The sequence below is a fragment of the Callospermophilus lateralis genome, chromosome 5 (assembly GCF_048772815.1).
Source record: "Callospermophilus lateralis isolate mCalLat2 chromosome 5, mCalLat2.hap1, whole genome shotgun sequence".
NCBI classification, from domain to species: domain Eukaryota; kingdom Metazoa; phylum Chordata; class Mammalia; order Rodentia; family Sciuridae; genus Callospermophilus; species Callospermophilus lateralis.
Window position 1 is genome coordinate 115,257,089 of NC_135309.1, and position 22,063 is coordinate 115,279,151.

Below are 22,063 nucleotides of genomic sequence, written 5' to 3' on the forward strand. Positions count from 1 at the left end.
TATTTTGACACACCCATGAAAACTTCCCTCTTCATTCTGCTCCCTCCTCATTTTTAACCATCAGCCCTTTGAGCTTTGTTAATCACAGGGTGAGGTTCACTTGGTGAAAATATGTTGTAGTAAGAGGAATTTACCTTTTGACCCTTTACTTTTCTTTGCTGGCTACTCTAATACAGTATAAAATTTCCATTGTTGTAAAGCCAGCAACCATTTTCCCCAACATTTAAGCCCACCCAGTGCTTACGGCAACAGGGAAAAAAAAAAAGCCAAATTTGAGTGCAGGGATATGGCTCATCAGCGGCTTTTTGTGAAAATAATGAAGTCTCAGCTTTCTCATTTTCTCCAATCTGTCCTCAATCTTGGGACCACCCCTGCTATGTTGGACTTTAAATGGTTTTCTTCCTTTGCCATCACTTGACAAGTAGCTCTTGAAAGCATTGCTTCTACTGTGGATGGTCTCCAGAAGTTCTAATCCATTCTTCTGGTGTATCAGAGTGGGTTCTTTGACTACTGCAGAGTACCCTTTGGAAAGGGTCTATTTCTTGTACTTCTTTTGGACAAGTGAATAACAGACATCATATTCAGCTGACTTTGTAGGTAGCATTACACCGAGGTAGCATTATGTAAGGACTCGGGGGTAGTGGTGGATCTACCTACAACCTACCTACACACTTGTTTGAGAAAAAACAATTGTGATATCATCATGCCTACACTTAGGTTCTCCACTGGCCCTGTAATTAAGTAAATTAAACCCCTCCTGCAAGAAAGCAGTTTAACCCCCAAATTCTTCTCTGGTATATTTTTTTCTGTAAAATATGCTCTTGCATATTTTTAATTGAAGAATATTAAACAAAAGCATGAACGTGTCTCCTAAGAACCACCTCCTATATCCTGCTGCAATGAAAAGATAAAACAGATGGTCTGGTCAGGTTTTAAATAATTGTGAGATTCTAATTTTTGAATAAAAGAAGAAAGAAAATGTTATTTACCTGCAAGAAGGAGAAACAAATACTTTTATTAAAGAATTACTTATCCACTAAAATATTATCTTCTACTCTACTCCACTAAATGGTCTATTCTGAGAGGTTTTTATAACTATTCTTTAACTTAAAAATGAATTTGGGGTGTGGGGGTTGTAGCTCAGAGGTAGAGTGGTTGCCTGGCACGTGTGAGGCGCTGGGTTTCTTCCTCTGCACCACACTAAAACAAATAAATAAATAAGTAAAGGTATCATGTCCAACTACAGCTAAAAAATATTTTAAAAAATGAATTTTTATTACTAAACTACATATTTAAATTTTAATGATTACTAGTGGATTTATTGCATACTCAAAAGAATGTGCAAAAACATACACTTTGCATGGGTATAGACAAGTGATTACTCTGTAGAATATTCTGAAGCATTCACACGTAGGCAAATGTCTGTTAATCACATATGTAACCATCACTATATCATGCTTTTCTAGAATTTTTTAATTTTTTAAGTAGCTTAATAAACTGAGATTGTTAGATGGAAACCACATTTTCTCTTTATCAGCAGGCTAAAGAGAGGAAATAGTGAAATTTAGGCTAAAGAAAGGAGAGGGAAGAAGTAAAAATAAAAACAAACTAAGGATATTTCCTCTTGACCATCTCTGGTGTTAGCTCAAAGGATTTGCTGGATCTAGTTCTACTGAGAATGAACCTATTCTAAATAACATTCCTGTACCTTTACTATGTTTTAGAAACAATTTTTAAACACTTAGTTTTATAATCACCCTTAAGAAGGCCAATATTTGCAAAGGCCAGAGTTGAGAGTCTGGCTATAGACATGTAATATTTGTGACTATATCTGTAAGGCTCAGGCCTGATGTATTCATTAAGTAAGAATGTGACAAAAATGTATAGTAGTCTCCCCTTTATCCACAGAGACCTCCACTGGATGTCTAAAACTGTGGGATAGTATTTCCTATGATAGAGTTTAATTTATAAAGTAGGCACAATAAGAGATTCACAACAATAACTAACAATGAAATAAACAATTGTAATATAAAGTATGTATGGGCTGGGAATGAGTGTAGCTCAGTGGTAGAGTGATTGCCTAGTGTGTGAGGCTTGTTGGACTCCCAGTACTAAAAAAAAATAATAATAATAATTATATGAAAGTCATCTCTCTCAAAGTATGGTTTTTGTTTTTGAGAGCACATGGTTCTTCGTTCTATACACTATACCTGGCTTTATCATATGCCCTGTAGCACTGCCACATGGTACTAAAATTATTCTGTCATTCCATGTGTTTGTGCCCCACTGCCTCTTTTGTACTTTTCTGAATGCAGGTTCTATAGAGTATCTTCTTCCAGAAGAGTCTGATTTCCTCATAATTTAAGACTTGTTATAGATAGTATATTTGCTCCTTAATCAATGTCTTTAACTCTGCTGGAGGTGTGGCAACAACTTCTTCATTGGTAGTTATAACCTCTCCAGTAATTTTTGTACTTTTCAATACAAACTTGAAAGTCTTAATCTGTAACCATCCCTTACTTGCAGTAAATGGCTTGGTCTCATTCATTTCGGAGGATCTCTTGATTAAGTCTTCACATAGCTGACTGCATTTGAACTATATTTTATGTTCATCCTCAGATACAATGCCTTTTTCATCTTAACTAAGAACTTTGTCACACACTGTGGCCAGGTTTTGTAATTTGAAGTGCAACAGCAAAACTTGCACAAATTTCTTTTTCTTCACAGTTTTACAGATTCTGAACTCTTTAAGTTTTTCTTGGATATTAGACCCTATGCTGTGTACTTCACATATATTGTCTAATTTAATCTTCATGATTAACTATCACTTTATATTTCAAATAATGAAGACATGCACTCCGAAGGTGCACTCAGAAGATTCATTCTTACTGTAAATTGTAGCAAGCTCAGTATATGATATTTTTTCTTTCCTTATATTTAAAGTATTCATCTTTTCAATTAAAGGAAGCACTTCACTGCTGCCCTTTGGCATATTCAAATTGCCTGTAACACTACTCTTGCACTTTGGGGCCATTCAGAAAAATAAAAGTTACTTGAACAGAAGCACTTGTGTTATGGTGACAATCAATATGAAAACCAAGGTGGCTACTAAGCGGGGATGGAGTGTAGCATATACAGTGTGGATACACTGAACAAAGGGATGATTCATGTTCCTGGCAGAACTGCACAAAATAATACTCATCACAATACTCAAAATGATGTGCAATTTAAAACTTATAAATCGTTTATTTCTGGAATTTTCCATTTAATATTTTTATACTATGAAACTACAGAAAGCAAAACTGCAGATAAAGGGGAAATGACTGCAGTTTTCAGCCATTCACTATTTTGAGAATGCAGTTGATTATTTCTCTACTTCTGCTGCTATAGGATGTGAATAGCCTTGGCTTATTCAGTCAATTTTTGGATATAATTTTGTATTCTTGCCTGAGTAAAATATATCATTATATGATTAGTTTTACACATAACTGCACATTGTCCTACAGATGGTTTGTGTCTTTTGACATTTGTCTTTGGAGCTTTATTCTATTAGGAAGTTGCCATCTGGATTTATCCATATTTCTCAGTGCTTCAGTTTTTTCACCTTTAACATAGGCATGATAATAGTACTTACTTCCTGAGGTTTCTGTGAGGATTAACTAGACCATTACCTGAAAAGGGCTTAATAAATATTAGTTCTACTTTCTCTTCTTATTATCCGTCTTATTTGTTTTGTTTTGGTTTTGGTTTCCTGGGGACTTCTCAAACAAAGATGAATGAATTGCCTGTCTGCATTGTCTGCCCCCCTTAATTGTAAACAGAACTTGGCATATGCTCATAGGAAAGACTGTTAGGTATTATTACATTCTTAAAACAATAGCAGAAGATTCTTGCTACCAGAAAAAAAAATAGAGTAAGCAAAAGACGTATGTCTCAGCCTTCAATATGCTTACATATAATTTTCAGATGTGGAGGGGGCAGGGAGAGTGGCACAAGTGCAGTTTTCAATGCATATTCCCAAGTTAGAAACTAATTACAGCCTCACAGTTTAAAAAAAAGACTGAGTCTCTATACATTCTTTGTGTTTTCTGCCTGTCTCCTTAAGGAATGAAGGGTCTTTCTATCCATTTATACTTCACCTCAGTTTATTTTTATTTATTTATTTATTTTTAGTTTTAATTGGACACAATACCTATATTTTATTGATTTATTTTTATGCTGAGGATCAAAACCAGTGCCTCACGCTAGCTAGGTGAGTGCTCTACCTCTGATCCACAACCCTAGCCCCTCAATTTATTTTTCATATAAATGAACTAATATATGTTATGTGTTCTCGTGAATTTATTTCTGCCAGTACTAGGAGCAGCTTATGCATACAATAATAACAGAAGAATGCATAATATATAGGCCCTAAGGAAAAAGTCAGAAGGCCTAGCAGTTAGTTCTAGCTCTACCATTTGTAATCTGTTGATTCCTTCATTATATTACATAAGCTTTCCTTATCTGTGATAATTCTAAAAAACTTGTTTAATGAAGTATTAGACAGTATTTTGTGAGCTGTGAAGCTCTAATGGCATATAAGGTAGTAGATTTATTATTTCCAGTGATTATTTTATACATTAAGAAAGTAGCAGAAATATTCTAAGGCTTTGGCTTGGATGATGGAGGAAATGTGGCATAAAGTAAAGAGGACTAGATATGAATGAGGCAAACTGAAGACTTGGATCGGGGCTTTATTCACTCCATAGAAATTATTGCATGTCTTCATTACTTGAAATATAAAGTGATAGTTAATCATGAAGATTAAATTAGACAATATATGGGAAGTACATAGCATAGGGCCTAACATCCAAGAAAAACTTAGAGTAAGAAATAGCATTAGAATAATTTTGCCACTTACTATCTGTTCCACTTTCTATCAGTCAATTACTCTTAAGTTTGTTTCCTTATCTGGCAAATATAATCGTAATTGCCATCTCGTAGTTTTGTAAGTATCACTCAGCACAACACTTGGTACATACAGTGTTTATTAAAGGATAGGGGCTGTTAGTAGTAGTAGTAGCTGTCATAGCAGCTATAGCAGCAACAGTATTAGCTTTGTGCCTGGCCCTGGTTTAACACTAGTGAAGACTGCAGATATCAATAGAGGGCATTGAAATAATTTTTAGAATCAAAAGACAGTATTATCAGAGTTGTGCTTTAGAAAGGTTCCTCTGATATTCAGAAAGTGAATTGGAGTGAGGCAAGAGCAAGAAATAGAAGAACTATTAGAAAGTGGTTGCAAATTTTCATGTGGGAAATTAATATTTGAAGTAAGATTAGTGGCAGTGGAAATCAAGGAAATCAGCACATGTGAGAGATTTAGGATGGGTCAATAAAACTTCATGACTGATTGTATGAATAGTGTGAGGCTGCAGCAGCCTGTGAGCATGTTGATTTTGCTCTGAAAAGTAATAACAGGGATCAGGAATTTCTCTCTTGAGAAATTTCCCTAACTATCACTTCTTCTGGAGCTATACATTAGAAATAACTGTATATTATCCTCCTTCAAAAGATATCCTAGCAGGAGCTGGGGATGTAGTTCAGTGGAAGAGCTCTTGCCTAGCATGCACAAGGCCCTGGGTTCAATACCCATTACAAAAAAAAAAAAATTTAAACCTTAATGAATTTTTTTCTTTTTCTGTGTTAAGGAAATGCATTCTCTTACTGCATTCATAAAAAGATTGTATAGGATCCTTAATTTTCACCTGAAAAACATGAATATTTTCCCCCTTTCTATGATACATACCAGGTTCAAAGATTACCACTAATAAAACTGCTCCAAAGTGTGTACAGTGTTCACTAAGACATTAAAACTAATGTCTAAAACTATCATCTCTCCAGATAAAGGACAGTGTTTCTTTATTGGGTGCTTACTGAAAGCCCTCAGCCAGATCTTAGGGTCAGGTGTGTGAGTGTGTGTATAAAGATAAAACAGAAGTGCAGTAATTTTTCAGGAGCTTATAGTATGGTAGAGATATGAAGACATGTAAATAAATAATTATGAAACAGGCCAGTGGTGATGAGGTACACAAGAATGCTCTACATCTACTGTTACAGTACTTAACATTAGCCTTGTGTTCATGTGTCCCTCTCCCAACTATGACTCTGAGCTCCTTAAAGGTAGAGACTGTCTCATACATTTTTATCTCCTCCCCATCTTTTATAGTTCATATAGGAGATTAGGAAATGCATTTTGAAGGAAACATACATAACCAGTGCTTCCAAGTATTGACTGAGAGGAAAAACAGATTTCAAGAAAGCATCCAGACATATGGCAGTGAAAGCTGGATGACTTCAGTCAGCCACCACATTAAATAGGTGGTCCACTGAAGCACCTGGAGATAAGGCAAATAATAGGATGTATGCCATAGAGAGAAGCATCCTTTCCTCAATACGGAAAACAAACAAACCCAATTCTGAAGAACAGTCTAATATGCTATGTTTGTAACAGATGAACAGGGAAATTCCAAAGATTTTCTGTGCAATAAACCTTCACCTGGGACCTGTATTCTTAGCAGTCACACGATAACTATAGTTGATCTACAGCAGCCCCAACTAGCTTCACAGAGACAAATCTTGTGGTCTATTAATAACATAAAAATTCTTTTTAGAAGACTACACCCAGCAAATAGGAAACCAAGAACTCTACATTCCAAAAATTAACAGAATCTTATCTCAGCTCAATGAGGCTGGGGATAGGGAGGAATGGAGAAAATAACCTATCACTAAGCAAAGAAGAAAATAAGTTAGCCAAGAAAAGCAAACATTGGATTTATCTCTTAAAGACCTTAGGGAAAAACTAAAAAAGTACTTTTGCTTAAACAGCTTTTAAGGGATTTCATTTCTGAGAGATTTTTGCCTAGAATCAGTGGGTATACGTATTGTAAAATATACGCATTTACTTCAAGAAAGACTTTCCTCAAATTCTTCTGTCTTTAATCTATTGCTATTCATTAATATTTATTTTATTTCTAGTGTACTCCAAAATGTGGTCCAGGATTCAAGCATCGGATTGTTCTGTGTAAGAGCAGTGACCTTTCTAAAACATTCCCAGCTGCACAATGTCCAGAGGAAAGCAAACCTCCTGTCCGCATCCGCTGCAGTTTGGGCCGCTGCCCTCCTCCTCGCTGGGTGACAGGAGACTGGGGCCAGGTAAGGTAGTTGGAGTATGGGCTCCTGCTGAAGCAGCACCTTGACACACAAACCCGAGGTCCTTGTTTTAGTCATTAAAAACACTTGAGAGATGAGTAGCAACACAGTAATCTAAGTATGAGCCAGGTGCAGTGATACATGCCAATAATCCCAGTGACCCAAAGCATCAAGTTGAACATGAGAAATACATCCAATTGTATCTTTCAATTAACTTTGTTTAATTAAAAAATACCAAGTTGGTATATTTGGATAGAATGAAAATTAAGTATTGTTCTTGTAAATATCAGAGAGAAAATTTATTGTTACATTAAAACATGATATCATAGAAAGTAAATTTCTTAGCCAGTCAATTCTTTTATCTTATGGTATCATAATTGGCCTTATAGCTAGTTATCTTCTAATATCTGAGACTCAAATAAATCATAATAGCATAAAACTACATCAGTATGCTTTTGTTTGTGCTCTGAGTCTGCCCTCAGTTACTAAAAATAGCATTTTAGGACTGTGGATATAGCTCAGTGGTAGAGCGCTTGCCTAGCATGTGTAAAACCCTGGGTTTGATCCCAGTTTCACAGAAGTAGTTATGAAAATTCTTCTCCAAATTCCACATTACTGGAGCACAGCAGTACCTATACACTTTTTTATTTCAATTGAGAAAAGGCAAAGATTTTTAGTACCCATTAAGGTAACTAATGATACTTATTCTGTGCTCAGCCCTAAGGGAAGAAACATGATTGGAAAATAAATAAAACTTTGCATCTCTGTAGAGATATTTGGTTTAATTTACGAAATGCTCAGATGGAATGCATCTGATAAGTTTAAACATTATATGCAATTTAGTGTTAAAATATGTTTCACTGTAGGTACATGAAAGCTTCATAATACCTAATTGATATTAAATAATCTATGTAGACATGTACTCATGATTTTTATTTTAAATCAGGTAGGCATTTCATTCTTTATATATTTTTTATTGTAATGTATGGTTGTACATAGGACACTTGAAAGTTTTCTCTGCTCTACTGAAAGTTTTCTCTGCTCTTCCTTGGCTTATCAAGAGATTTCCCCTTCACCTTTCTTTTATTTTTCCCTCACTAGCTTCCACATATGAGAGAAAATATGATCGTTTACTTTCTGAATTTGGCTTGTTTCATTTAGCAGTATGTTCTCAAATTCCATTCATTTTCCTACACATGACATAATTTCATTCTTCTTTATGACTGAATAAAACTCTGTAGTACATATTTATCACTTTTAATCATCCATTCATCCATTGATAGACACCTAGACTGGTTCCATAGTTTGGCTATTGTGAATTGTGCTTCTATAAGCATGGATATGCATGTATCACTACAGTATAATGATTTTAATTCTTTAGGATCAATGCCAAGAGTGGTATAGATGAGTCAAATGGTGGTTCCATGCCTAGTCTTTTGAGGAACTTCCATACTGATTTCCTTAGTGATTGTATTGATTTACAATCCCACCAACAGTGTAAAAAGAAAAAAAAAAGAGTTATTTTTTCTCCACATACTCTCCAGCATTTATTGTTGATGATATTCATTCCTTCATTCCTTCCTTCCTTCCTTCCTTCCTTCCTTCCTTCCTTCCTTCCTTTCTTTCTTCTTTCTTTCATACCAGAGATTTAACTCAGGAGCACTTTACCACTGAACCACATCCCCAGCCCCCTCCCCCCCCCCTTTTTTTTTTTTTTTGTATTTTATTTAGAGACAGGGTCTAAATAAAGGTTGAGGCCCTAAACAACTGAGGCTGGCTTTGAACTCATGATCCTCCTGTCTCAGCCTTCCAAGCTTCTGGGATTGATGGTATTCTTGATGGCTGCCATTCTAACTGGAGTAAGATGAAATATCAGTGTGGTTTATATATATATAAAAGGATTGAACCCAGTGCCTCATACTTGTGAGGTAAGCACTCCACAACTGAGCTACAGCACCAGCCCTCAGTTTTCTCACAAGTAGTAACTCTCAGAAGATCATTGTCAGGATTATATAAGATAATATTCTCTCTCTCTCTCTCTCTCTCTCTCTCTCTCTCTGTCACACACACACACACACACACACTCACACACACGTGTGGTTTTGATATTTGAAATAGAGTCTTTTATACCTCCTGAAATTTGTTGAAATCAATATTTTTTTGTTTCTCTGTGTCTTTGAATTTAGTGTTCTGCTCAGTGTGGCCTTGGACAGCAAATGCGAACTGTGCAGTGTCTCTCCTATACTGGACAGGCATCTAGTGACTGTTCAGAAACTGTTCGGCCTCCATCAATGCAGCAGTGTGAAAGCAAATGTGACAGTACTCCCATCTCCAATACTGAAGGTAAATTCCCATAGAAAGGGGGCCTGGGGTCTTTAAGAATCACCTCGACTGTTCCCAGGGGTTGAAGAGCCCCGTAAACCCATAGTTAGGGGATAGTATATAGAGAGTATTTGTGGAAGCTGTATATGCAGTAGATTATAATCAGGAAATGTAAGTTTTTTCCTGGCTGCTTCACAACTATTTGACCTTGTTAAGTCACTTAACTTCTCTAGTACTCAGTTTACCTATCTATAAAATGAAAGATTAGAGTAGATAATATCTAAGGTATGTACAACAAACAGTCTATGTTTGATTTATCCCAGAATTCTATAGATGTTAATGAGTCATTTTTAAAAGTGAAAACTTTGGTTTCTTTTTGGATATGACAGTGAATCTTTATCAGCATGAAGATTCAATTCATGCTTGTTACTAGTTTTTTTATGTATAATGAAAGCATATATTTGCTAATTTTCTCAGCGTATAAACATAAAAAAAATGTTTACAATAGAGGATAAAGGTCTTTGAGCACTGAAATTTTTCTTTCTTTTCTTATATATTTGAATTTCCCTTTATAAATGGCAGGTACCAGCCAAACTCCATAATTTTCTTATCTTTTTTTAAAAATAAAATTTTCTTTATTCATTTAGAAACTCATTCAAAATTTCTTGAATGCTGCTATATATAAAGCATTGTCAGAAATTATCAGGAATGTGAAGTCAAATGTGGCATAGTCAAAGAATTTTAGACTGCCTCCTCATATAAAAAGAGAGGCATGAAGTCTTATCCTATATTAATTCAAAATTATAACTTTAATTTGCAATATCTCTGACTCTAATGCCATCTACTTAATTTGTTTTTGATGGTTCCTGTAATTAGGGACATTCTAGAAATCTAGCTTTCCCTGTCTTGAAAAGAGCTTAAAATCCATGATAAATAAAAGTAGTTTTCTTGGGAGAATTATGTCTTAACCAATCTAGCAGGGCGCAGTAGTGCAGGCCTGTGGCTCCGGACACTGAGCCAGGAGGATTGCAAGTTCAAAGCCAGCCTCAGTAATTTAGTGAGGCCCTAATACTAAAAAAACAAACAAAGGGCTAGGGATGTGGCTTAGTGATTGAGCCCTCAGGGTTCAATCCCCACTACAAAAAAAAAAAAAAAAATCTACACAAAGATATCCCTTTTCCATGTGACTAAGTATTAACTGTCAATCACATGGTTTGAGGTGTGTCTGCTTATTTTTAAGAATCAAAAGATACAAGGTTAAGTGGGAGAAAAGATATGACTATTAATTAAACTAGTCTACTATGGATATCATATTACATCCTGTATATATGTGAATATATGTATTATCTTAGTTATCTATCCTATTTATCTCACATACGTAAATGGAACTCTGTATGTATACATGTGCATGTGTGTGTGTTGGAGAGAGAGAGAGAGAGAGAGAGAGAGAGAGAGAGAGAGAGAATATTATATAATCCTGACAATGATCTTCTGAGAGTTACTACTCATGAGAAAACTGAGGCACAGAGAAGGATAGTGACTTGCCCATATTACAAGAGACAGGATTTGAACCCAGATTTGGCATAGCCCAAGGGCCTGTTAGTCTCACTACAGTTACATTCTATCTCAGTTTACTCTTTAAAATAGGATAGTTTGAGCTGAGGTGTAGTTCAGTAATAGAGTGCTTGCCCACCATGTGCAAGACTCTGGGTTTGGATACTTCGACATGAAAATATTTTCTGGTTTTAAAGTAGACCAAGTTCTGGCATGGACATCAGCCTAACTCAATAGATTAAGCCTTAGTGATTGCTGAAAACCATGGCTTTTGACATGCCTATAGGAATATATAAGTTGAAGATATATTTATAATTTCACTTTAGGCAATTTTAGTAATTTGTCCAAAAGATTCTCTGTTGTGAGTAATTATAAGTTTTCTAACTAAAGATACAATACTATTTTCAGAGTGGGTAGACTATCATTTGCAACTACACTTATTTCTGCCATGAAGAAATTCTCTAAAAATTGGTAGGTGTTAATCTGAAGTTTCTTAGATTCTTTGGAGAAACACCAAGTGGTCACTTCATCTGCCGGGCTAAATCATTTTTTATTAACATTAATCTGAAGTAAGCAGTTAAGACAATATTTTCAGACTTCTCAGTAAAGGAGGAAATTTTTAGGAAATTATTAATCCTGCAAAGTATGACTAATGCTAGAACTGTTATTACCTAAAGTGTTGACTCATTTAAAAGAAAGAGGATCCATCTCTTTCATAAAATTAGATTTAGGGTAAAAACAATATTTCTGTCATGACTTGTTTTGTGTTCTTTTTAACTTCCCAAAAGCATATGTGGAATGCTGTTAAATACATAAAACTATTTCTTCATTTAATCAGCAGCTAATTATTGAATGTTTTCTGTGGCCAGACTCTGCTATTCCTTATGGAAAATTTAAATACATTTGTAAATGTATAGTCATTAAGGGCAAATGTTTAAGCTAAAAAAATGTTTAATTTTTTTAAAAAAAAATTTAAAAGGGGCTGGTGATAAATTTTGGTGGTAGAGCATTTGCCCAGGATCCCTGACTCTGAGTTCTATCTCTAATACTGCAAACAAACACACACACACACACACACACACACACACACACACACACACAAAAACATTTTAATGGAAGTCAGAATGTGTTTATGTGAAGCAGTTTTCACAAGTGCTAAAGGATGCTCAAATGGAGGACCATGACTTTAACCTTTTGTACCAAGATAAGCTTCATAGATTAAGGGGTCTGTGGGCCAGCTGTAACATGTAGTTGGAGAAACCCAGGGCATACCCCAGGAAAAGTGGATAAAACATTTGAGCTGAATCCCAAGTTGTAATTCACTGAGAAATGGAATTGGCAGATACCATGGATCTCAAAAGAGCAGAGTCTCTTTCATGAAAATAATGTAGGAGTGGTCTGATATGGTTTGTGGGGATCAGATCAGAGAGAGAAGAAATGCCTCTAAATAAGAGAAAGTTGAAGAGAAAATCTTCTAGTGGAGGAAGTTTGGTGCATGGGAGCGGGAAAGGACCCTTCACCCAGCCAAGTCAGGTTCCTAGGGTGCTCAGTGGGAGGCTGCTAAATGGCCAGTTTAGCTCCACCTCAAGATGGTGCTGTAAGATCTAGGGGAGATCACTTGGGATCCAAAATACAGTCTTTCAGTGGGTTTCTGTGGATCAAAGGAGCCACAGATCGAATTGTGAGAATTGATTGAACTACCAAGGTTTAGATAATGCACCCCCATACTCATTATTTTTATGAAAATAATTTTAAAAATTCAAATATATAGCCAAGTTGAAAGAATTTTACAATGAACACTCACCATCTAGGTTTGAATATTAACATTTCACTAAACTTACTTTATCACAGGTATATTCATCTCTCAAGGGGATAGTTTTTAAGTAATATGCTCCATTTACCCAACCACTGGTTCATTTACTTAGCAAACATACTTACTGTATGCCAGGCCCTGAAATTTTTGAAAGGAATACAACAAACAATGTCTCAGTCCTAGGGAGTATAGCTTAGTAGGAGTGGGAATGTGCAGACAAATAATTATAACAGTATGAGCAGTATTTTTAATAGAGGTAGAGAGAAGCTCCCCTGAGTGAATGCTCAGAGGAGGGTGTATTCAACAGGAAGATCACTGAAAAGAGGAGTTGAGCTGGGCACTGGAAGGTACAAAGGTACAAAACAGTTCACCAAGGAGCCTCTGGGATGAGGGGCATTCCTGAGGACAAGTATGTGCAGATGTTTAAAATAATAAAATACATGGAGAGAGAGATTGAAGAAAGGGAAAGAAATTAAGACAACCAAAGATAGTAGAGAGAATCGGCAGTAGGGCATCTAGAAATTAAAATAGTGAGAGGCAAATAGTAGGAGGAAGAAGGGAGACACAGGTCACTGTGTTCAACATCTGTTTTAGTGTTTTGTTTCTGCAAGCTTTGGGTGAAAGTTTAGAGCATTATAGGCACCATCTTGACAGACTGCCACTGAGGAGGGTAACACTACACTACTGCTCAGAGTGAATTGTAGACACACTGGGTATCCCTGTATTTGAAATGCTAAGAATAATCTTTTTTAAGCTGGGACTAGCCTACTCAAGCTCATCTGAAATTCTCCAAAATGCCATTTTATTCATTGTCCATGCAGTTTCGAGTTTCCTTGTAGTTTATATGGTGAGTCTTTTCAGCTTCTCAAAGCACTCTGTCATCTAGTATTTAGCACAAGGCACTCTGTCATCTAGTATTTATTGCTGCCAGGTCATGATTCACGGTGTGCCATGAGCTGGTAACCAATCCAGGAAAGGTGTGGTTTCTGTACATTGGTTTACCAGCCTGAGATGTCTAACAGTGATGGGTCTCGATCTCCCTCAAGTAAACATATCTGGGAAAGCCTAGACAACTCACAAATCTCCTAACAAGATCCCTGAACAAATAGCTACGGAATTTAGGTTGTTATGTGGAAGCTGATGTATTAAAATCAGTGGAAGGAATGGTAAAGTTCACTTGGAAGACTTTGATTTCGAGGAGGTGAGGAAGGCCAGTTTATTTTTTTGCCACTTCAAAGCACTCATAATCCACTTAGCATTTAGGTTCACATTCCTGGCTGTCTGACTTGGAGGGAACCTGGATCTGGGCTGGGATTATACCACCCAGAATGTGGGTGGCATCGAGGGAATAAGACTGGTTTTTAGAAAACTAAGAAAGCGAAGGTAGAAGGAATGGTTTAATCTGTGGTAACATGAAATCAGAATAAAATTCAATAGTTGTTGTCACCTTTCTTCAAGGACAAAAAGAAGTAGATAGCCTGCTCCCATTGTAATTAATATGTCCCAGGAGAGATTTGTTATGTCCTCCTTTTCTAGTCTGAATATATAAAATGTCAAGGACTGAAGTATATTTTATCGGGAGGAGCACACTGAGTACATATCTCCTAGCCCAACTCCCGCACAGCACGAGAACATCTTCTACCTTCTCATTTCTCACCAGGCTCTACATTACCAAGGGCAGTTTGTAAAATGCATGGCTGTTTGCACTTTTTTTTAATCCAAAATATGGACCTTATATGTTTAACTCACAACTCCACCTACTATGTTCTTCTGGATCTCATACATGTTTACAGGCACAGAGTATATATGCATTCTACAAAGAGACAATGCTGAATGATCCAACATGGTCATGGAGGAATCTGTCTCTGGGCATCCCAACTCACTCGAATGATACAATTAGGCAAGCTTTGCAATGTTTGATGAAATAAATGTAAGATCATTCCATTTTAGGAGTTGATCTTGTATTCCTTGGACCAAATCAAGCCTTCAAAGTCACAATGAATCTGAATCTAATTGCATCCTAAATTCTTAAGCCTCTGTTTAGCGAGTCTTTTAGGTCAGTGTTTTGAAAGATTAATGTAAATCACATGGGGAGAAGCTCATTGGAACATCAGTGATAAGTAGACTCATGTGTTGCCTGTGCAACAGGTTGTCTAATTTTATCGTTCAACTCTACCCATACCCAGATCACCAACAAGAACCTCTCCAGCATGTGTGCCAAGTTACTTAAGATTATAATAATGAATCTAGTTCACATTGCAGAGCAGAGGGGTTAGCTTTAAATCCTTGATGTGTTCCTAAGTTTCCCTAAGAGAGAATTTGGGAATACTCCATAAATTGCCATTTAACATTCTCACCAGAATTCTCTGGCCTTGGATAAAGTGGTACTTTTTTCAGGGGTAGGGTGGAGTGTAAAAAGAGAAGAGACTGGTTAGCTCTACAAAATGTTTCCAGAAACCCACAATGAGGACCTCTCATTCTTCCAACATCCTAAAGACAAAATAGGTAGAAAGAGTGTCGTTATCATTCTCCTCCCAGGAGAGTACTTAGCTGGTACATGATGATAGTAGAAGAGAAAAGCAGATTCCTTCATCTTAGAATCTGTGACTCTGCAGGCTCAGACTCTACTATTTAAAAAGCAATAGAGGACTGGGGTTGTAGTGAATGTTCAGCTCTTGCCCAGCATGTGTGAAGCCCTCACAACTACAGAGGATACTACCAGTTTTAAAGTTTTTTAAAAATTCTTAAATTAAAAAATTATTCCTAATGTATGTTCTAACATTTTCTGTTTGCAGATTATGTACTTGGGAATAGAGAAACTTTAAATTTTAACATCTTTTAAGTATTAGAAGTCAATGCCAACTGAAGATCATTAAAACAGAACATTTCTGTTGTTTTAATGTCAATAGAAAAATGTGATTTAATTTATGTACAACTTTTTCAGAATGATTTTTTTCATAAAAGTAGGTTGTATTGTGCATTGGTTCAAGAGAAGAAGAAAAAGATTATTTCATAATTTTAATGAGTTTGGGGATAAGGCAGATGAATGAATTAATCCAGGCCCCACAGCTGCATCAGCAACCTGTCAGTGAGTTATCCCAACAAATCCATCCTTTCTAGCTAAGCTAAAAGCAGCCATAGGTTGATTGTACCAATATAATTTAAACCAGGTAAACTGGACACTTTGCCATACACCTATAATCCCAGTGAGGCTGAGGCAGGAGAATGGCAAGTTGGAAGCCAGCTTCACCAACTCAGAGAGACCCTGTCTCAAAATAAATAACCAAAAGGGGGAGAACATAGCTCAGTTCATTCCCCAGAATGATGATGATGATGATGATGATATGATATGATGATGATGATGATAATAATAATAATAATAATAACAATAATAATAACTTAAGTCTGGAACTAATATTTTGAAGATAACATTCAGTTTTCTATAATAATGGGATTTTTAAATATCTAAAGTCGGTTTAATTTTACTCAAATTTTACAAAATTTGAAGAGAAAGATATAGTGAAGAAGAATAGGAAGAGCTAATTCAGATTCTAAATGATTGTAACCTAGAAAGCTTTTTTAAAAAACATTTCTTCCCCTTCTCTAAGGAGACAGAGCAAACTCTTCAAAAAACAAAAGACTGAGGAAGCCCCAGACATGGACTCACCAGTGGTGTCAGTCAAGGGTCTATAGTCATTGTCAGTCAAGGGTCTGTGGTCATAGACACAGAGACATTTTGCACTTGTATGTCAAGAATGCTGCCAAAATAAGAGTGGCTTGGCAATTAAACAAATCTGAATTCTTATCCCATGTCTTAAACTGTTCTCAGCTGTGTGACACAGCTTGAGTTTCATAACTTTGAGCCTAAGTTTTGCTATCTATGTAAATCTGACATTTTATATACTTAAAAGGATTAAATATAAAACTACATAAAATTGCTTGATAAATTCTAAGTTTTAGTGCTGTTTTTACCAAATCAAGCTCTTGTGACACTGAAAGACTGAGAGAATCAAACACCAGTCATGGCTAACTAGATTTCCATCAAACCAAAGTTTTGTAATGAACTCATTTTTCTAGTCAGGACTATTCCTAGAAGGCAAAACCAAGAAGAAGGAACTGAGTCTTCAACACAGCCCTTCTTGGGAATCCCTGTACCCACCAAGGCTGAATGTCTTCATACAGCACAGGTGTCTCCACATTAATGTGTCATCAGGGCTCTTTGTCTGAGTCTTGGCAGAAACCTGGCTCTTCCCCAGGTCTTCACTCCTGCCCCTGTGAGGATTTACCTGCTCCCTGTTTAATAGCTTTCTGTTAATTTGCTTCTGTGTATGCCTTCCTGGGAGCCTGTATTCATTTGGACAGGGATCATAGAGAAATAATACATGAGTGCTGTTTTCAGCAGCAGGCGTTCTGGCGTTGGGAGTGAACTGAGCACTCCCTCTGAGCCAGGTGGCTTGGCATGTGCTTTTTATCATGTGCATTACCTGGTACAAGCCCTACAGCACCCTTGAGCAGACCTTATTGAGATCTTCATTTTAGAGATTGGATATCTGAGATTTAGAGTGGTGAAATAATTGGGTGAAGAACAAACATAAAAGGGCAGTGCTGGAATCCATCCCTGGGCCCACCTGTCAGTAGACCTCTTGGCTTTCACTGCTGTGTTGTGCTGCTGCCAAAGGCCGATCAGGAGATGCACGTAAGCAGCCCCTGGCTTCCTGAGCTTGATCCTGCAGCCAGGACCCAAATGCCTTCCTGCTTCCAAACAAATTATTTGGGAACTAATTTAATCCATTAAGTCCCATTGTCCAATGTAGAGTTGAAAACTTATGGGTTTTCAAGGGAGTTGGGGAGTTCAGAGAGGGACACGCTGGCCTAGCCCCAGCCCACTCCATGCTAGATAGCTCCTGGTTTAAAGGTCTATGCTCTGGGCTTCTTCTGCACACAGAGAGCCTAACTTCCAGCACCCACCTATGGAAGAAATAATCTACTGTTTATATTTGTAATAGACTGAGTGAGTGGGTGGATGTGTAGGTAGAGGGAAAAGCAATTTACAAATATTCTATTGGGCCTGAGGTTGTGGCTCAGTGGTAGGATGTTTACTTAGTATGTGTGAGGCACTGAGTCGATCCTCAGCACCACATATAAATAAATAAGTAAAATAAAGATATTATGTTCATTTACAACTAAACAATTTTTAAAAACAAATATTCTATTTTACTTATTATGCATTATTTTATCAGTTACCAAAGTCTAAATCTAAAAGAAAATATGTGAATTTACTTGTATTTTACTTAACCCAGAATTTTCCTGTTGCAGCAACTCTTCCAAAAATGGAGTTATGAATGTCCCAGTAAAGTTGTAACCCAGGAAATACTCCTCTTTGTTTTGTTTTTAAACTGAACTGTGTTTTAGAACAGACAGAATTTTCTCAGAAGTGAATCAGATATTACATTCTCACTGAGTTAGAGTGTAGCTCCATGCTTTTTCCCCTTTATCAGACAAGAAGAGACACTAATGACTAATAGTGATAGTAGGAGCAACTCAGTACTTCCCTCACACCAGCCATGGCTCTGGTGGATGTAGGTAAGGATATTTATGTCACTGCACATGTTATAGTGAGTACTCATGTCATTCCTCTGGTATAGATGAGAAAACTTAGGCACAGAGAGGTTAAATGATTTCCTCAGAGTCATAAAGTTAGTAAACGGTAAAGCTAAGATTAAATCCAGGCAGCTTGGCTTCTCATTTTATTTCCTTGTACTATTAAAACAACCAGTCCTCTTCTATCTGTTTATCAACTAAATCATTTTTATATTTTGGCAAAGAAGGTCAAAGCTAAGGTTTATTTTGTATATTAAGCAGCAATCCCTGCTTCAAAATGGGAGAGGGGCTGCCCCAGTAGGACTATGGTTTGGATTTCAAGATGAGTGACTTGTGTCAACAGGAATACACTCAGCTTTTCTTACATTTTAGTAATTATCTTACCTTAACAATGTGTTACTCCTGAAAACAGTGAAAAATAAAATTTTCCATACAAAAATGTTAGTCTAAACTTTTTTGGGTCGCTTTTTTCTGGTCATCACTAGTTAGAGAAGAAAATAAAAACAAACAAAAAAATACCAAGTGACTTCCATATTAAAACATGTGGGAGTCTTTTCACCTCAAATTCACAAATGATTCACCAAATATCATGAGATTTCTTCCCCCCACTTCTTAAGTGCAAAGTTTAAACAAGTTGTTTATGCCCCTTCTACTTTCTTTCAGCCAAAAGTTAAATTTACTGAGAATCCTAGTATGAAAAGTTTCTGTTCAAATTTATAAATATTATTCTCTTTGTAAACCAAATCTTGAGTATAAGGGAATTTGTTGGTGGCAGAGTTTATGTTTTTAGAGAATTTGGGGGTTCCAGTTTTCAATTTTAATGCTTTCACTGAAAGAGGGTTTAAAGTGAGAGCAGTAAGATTATTTCCTTAGTTTTCTTTATAATAATTGGAAATGGTCCAATTTCTTTGCATTTTATTTCTCATGTTGATCATGTGACTCTCATGTACCAGGTATTAGATCTCTTAGAATTTTCAGTAGATTTCTGGAGTAGGAACAACAACAACAAGAACCAACAGAACGGTTCTGTCGCCCTGAACTTTACCCAGTGCCCTATCTGAGCTCTAATAACCTTAAGCACTTTTACCCAGGACATTTCAGTATAACCACCTGGAAAAATGAGAGTGGAACTTTGGTTCTGGGTGGCATATGAAAATTTAATTACTAGATTGACAAAGCACTTTAAAATCCCCAGGTAAAAGTGACCAGAATACTGGAGGAGAATATCATATTGGCAGCGATGGGGTCATATTGGTGGTAGGGGTCAGGAGGCAGCTGCTGATAATCAAAGGCCTGTGTCCCTTTCTCTGCACTGGCCCCCTAGTTCCTCCTCTACAACCAGCCTCAAGGGGAGATAGGGAAAGAATCACTTATTCACCTTCTGGCTGCAAGAACTGCAGACTACAACTGTGGCAATTCTAGCACTGAGGCGAAAACACACATAGGAAAAAAGGAGGCCATGTCTCACTTCCAAATTAAAAAAAGACATTTCTCCATGTTTCCATAACCCGCAGACTGCTGCCATTTGAGGCCAACCTCTCAAAGCTTTCCTCTTTGTCTAGTGTAGTTGCTGAATCTAGGCCACTGTCAGCAATCCTTTTCATTCACTCAAGCCCGTCCCCATGCCCCACAGATGCAGAGATTCTTTTGAGACATGTGTACTTTGGTATCAAACAATGCAACTCATGTTTGATTTTGGATAACCTCGCACCGTTGAATAAAATAACCCTTGAGAAAGAAGCAATAAAAGCGCTGTAAGAAAAATGACTCATGTTTCCAAGCTGTCTAAAGTGATCACTTATCCCAACAAATGGTAATTCTTTCAAGACACAGTGGGCATGCACCATACTTATAAAAGTCTGGAAGAAAAGCCTTGCAAACATTTTTTTTTTCCAAATTGTGTTAAAATATATCAAAAGAATGTTTCTGGTAGGCTGTACCAGACAGAGTACACTTAAAAACAAAAACAAAAGCCACATGGATGTGGAAGCCACAGTGGATTGGCCCAGAGGGGTCCTTGCTGAACATTCAGGCGCATCGGCTTGTTTATGTACTTGTTTATGTGCCTCTAATTGTTTTCCATTTTCTGCCCCCATTCGTTAGAGTGCAAAGATGTGAACAAAGTGGCTTATTGCCCACTGGTGCTGAAGTTCAAGTTCTGCAGTCGAGCATACTTCAGACAGATGTGTTGTAAGACCTGCCAAGGACACTGACCCATGGAAAGCCAGAGAGAGAGAGAGAGCCTTGTCATTTCATCTTGGAAATGCATCCATCAAAGAGAGCCACCCAGAGGAAGAGGATTGATGTCCTTGCAAAAGCATTACCCTGTGGAAAACGTAACCACTGGTCAGCCCTAGCTGACAGGATTTCAATATTATTTTAACTTCTGTGAAGTGGGATTTATTGATCCAAAGTGCTGGACACAGTGTTAGGAGGGAATGCCAGATTGGAGAGATCCAAACAACACAGGGAGACTTGCTTACTGTGGAACGTTTGTGTTCTTTCGAGTAAATCCAATAGCCTGTTTACCTCCTTGGACCATTAAGATAATTTTTATTATGGACTTAGCAATGACACTGAATCCATTTGTATTTAAAACTGTTTAAAATGTAGCTGTTATGACTTGGTCAACTACAGAAGTAAAGAAGATTCAGAATTCTTAAGTCATACCTTAAAAATATGTACTATACTTTATCTCACTACAACAGCACCACAATTTAAATTATACAATGGGCTTTGAACTGTAATTTAAGGAGCAATTATAAATCAAAAGTAATGAAAGTTTGTATTATTATTCTTCATTCCACTTAATTTCCTTAGGAATAATCCCCCGTTCTGAACACTGCTGTGAGCCATATATAAAACTATATTAAACTGAACAATGAGGGACTTAGTTTAAAGCAGTGCATCAGTTACTGCAGCTGTGCAAGTCTATAAATTCAGTGCTAAAGACTGTGGCCAACTTGCCCTTGTGCGAGTGAAGCTGAGATTTCCATTAAAACTTTAAGAGAAAAACATTTCAGTTTTGTGCAGAAGCCAGACCTGGGGTATGTTGGAGACCAGTCCCTTTGCTGCCATGTCGCAGGATGCCTTACTTCTTATCTGAGTCACCCCAACTCACTGTGTTTACATCCTTACCAGCCACAGAACAGCTTCTGGCCCTGTTGGACTGTTGCGCGCATGTTGAGCTTACTGAGATGATGCCATGCAAGAGATAGACTGGCTCGGTCACAACCAGGAGACCCTTTTGCAATTTGCTGACAATTACGATGGGTTCCAGATGTCCCTTCTGTGATATGGTAGAAGGGCATTTATTTATATGAGAGCAAGCGTGTGCATATACATGTGTGTGTGTGTATGTGTATGGGTACTTTTGAGTGTGTGAATAGATACGTGTGGTGCACATAAATGTGCTATTTCTGTGAGTTTTAAAGTAGGCAAAGGATAACAACCAAAGAAGAAAAACTCATGAAGGCTAGCGATCGTAAAGCATAATTTTAACAGTCACTCAATCAAGTATTTTGTATTTTTATGAATACTCTGAATGGCAATTAAATGTGAAACCCAGTTTCTGGGCAAGTC

At 36.9% G+C, this 22,063-nt stretch overlaps 1 protein-coding gene across 1 annotated transcript in view; it reads left to right on the plus strand.

Moving 5' to 3' along the window:
* Positions 1-20,808, plus strand: part of Adamts6 (ADAM metallopeptidase with thrombospondin type 1 motif 6) — a 270,679-nt gene extending 249,871 nt beyond the window's left edge. Inside the window, exons 22-24 of the mRNA XM_076856114.1 lie at positions 7,018-7,194; positions 9,378-9,534; positions 20,585-20,808. Of these exons, the coding sequence (XP_076712229.1) occupies positions 7,018-7,194; positions 9,378-9,534; positions 20,585-20,694 (444 nt within the window). The 3' untranslated portion in view covers positions 20,695-20,808. The remainder of the gene's footprint in view (positions 1-7,017; positions 7,195-9,377; positions 9,535-20,584) is intronic.
* The last annotated feature ends 1,255 nt before the right edge of the window (positions 20,809-22,063 follow it).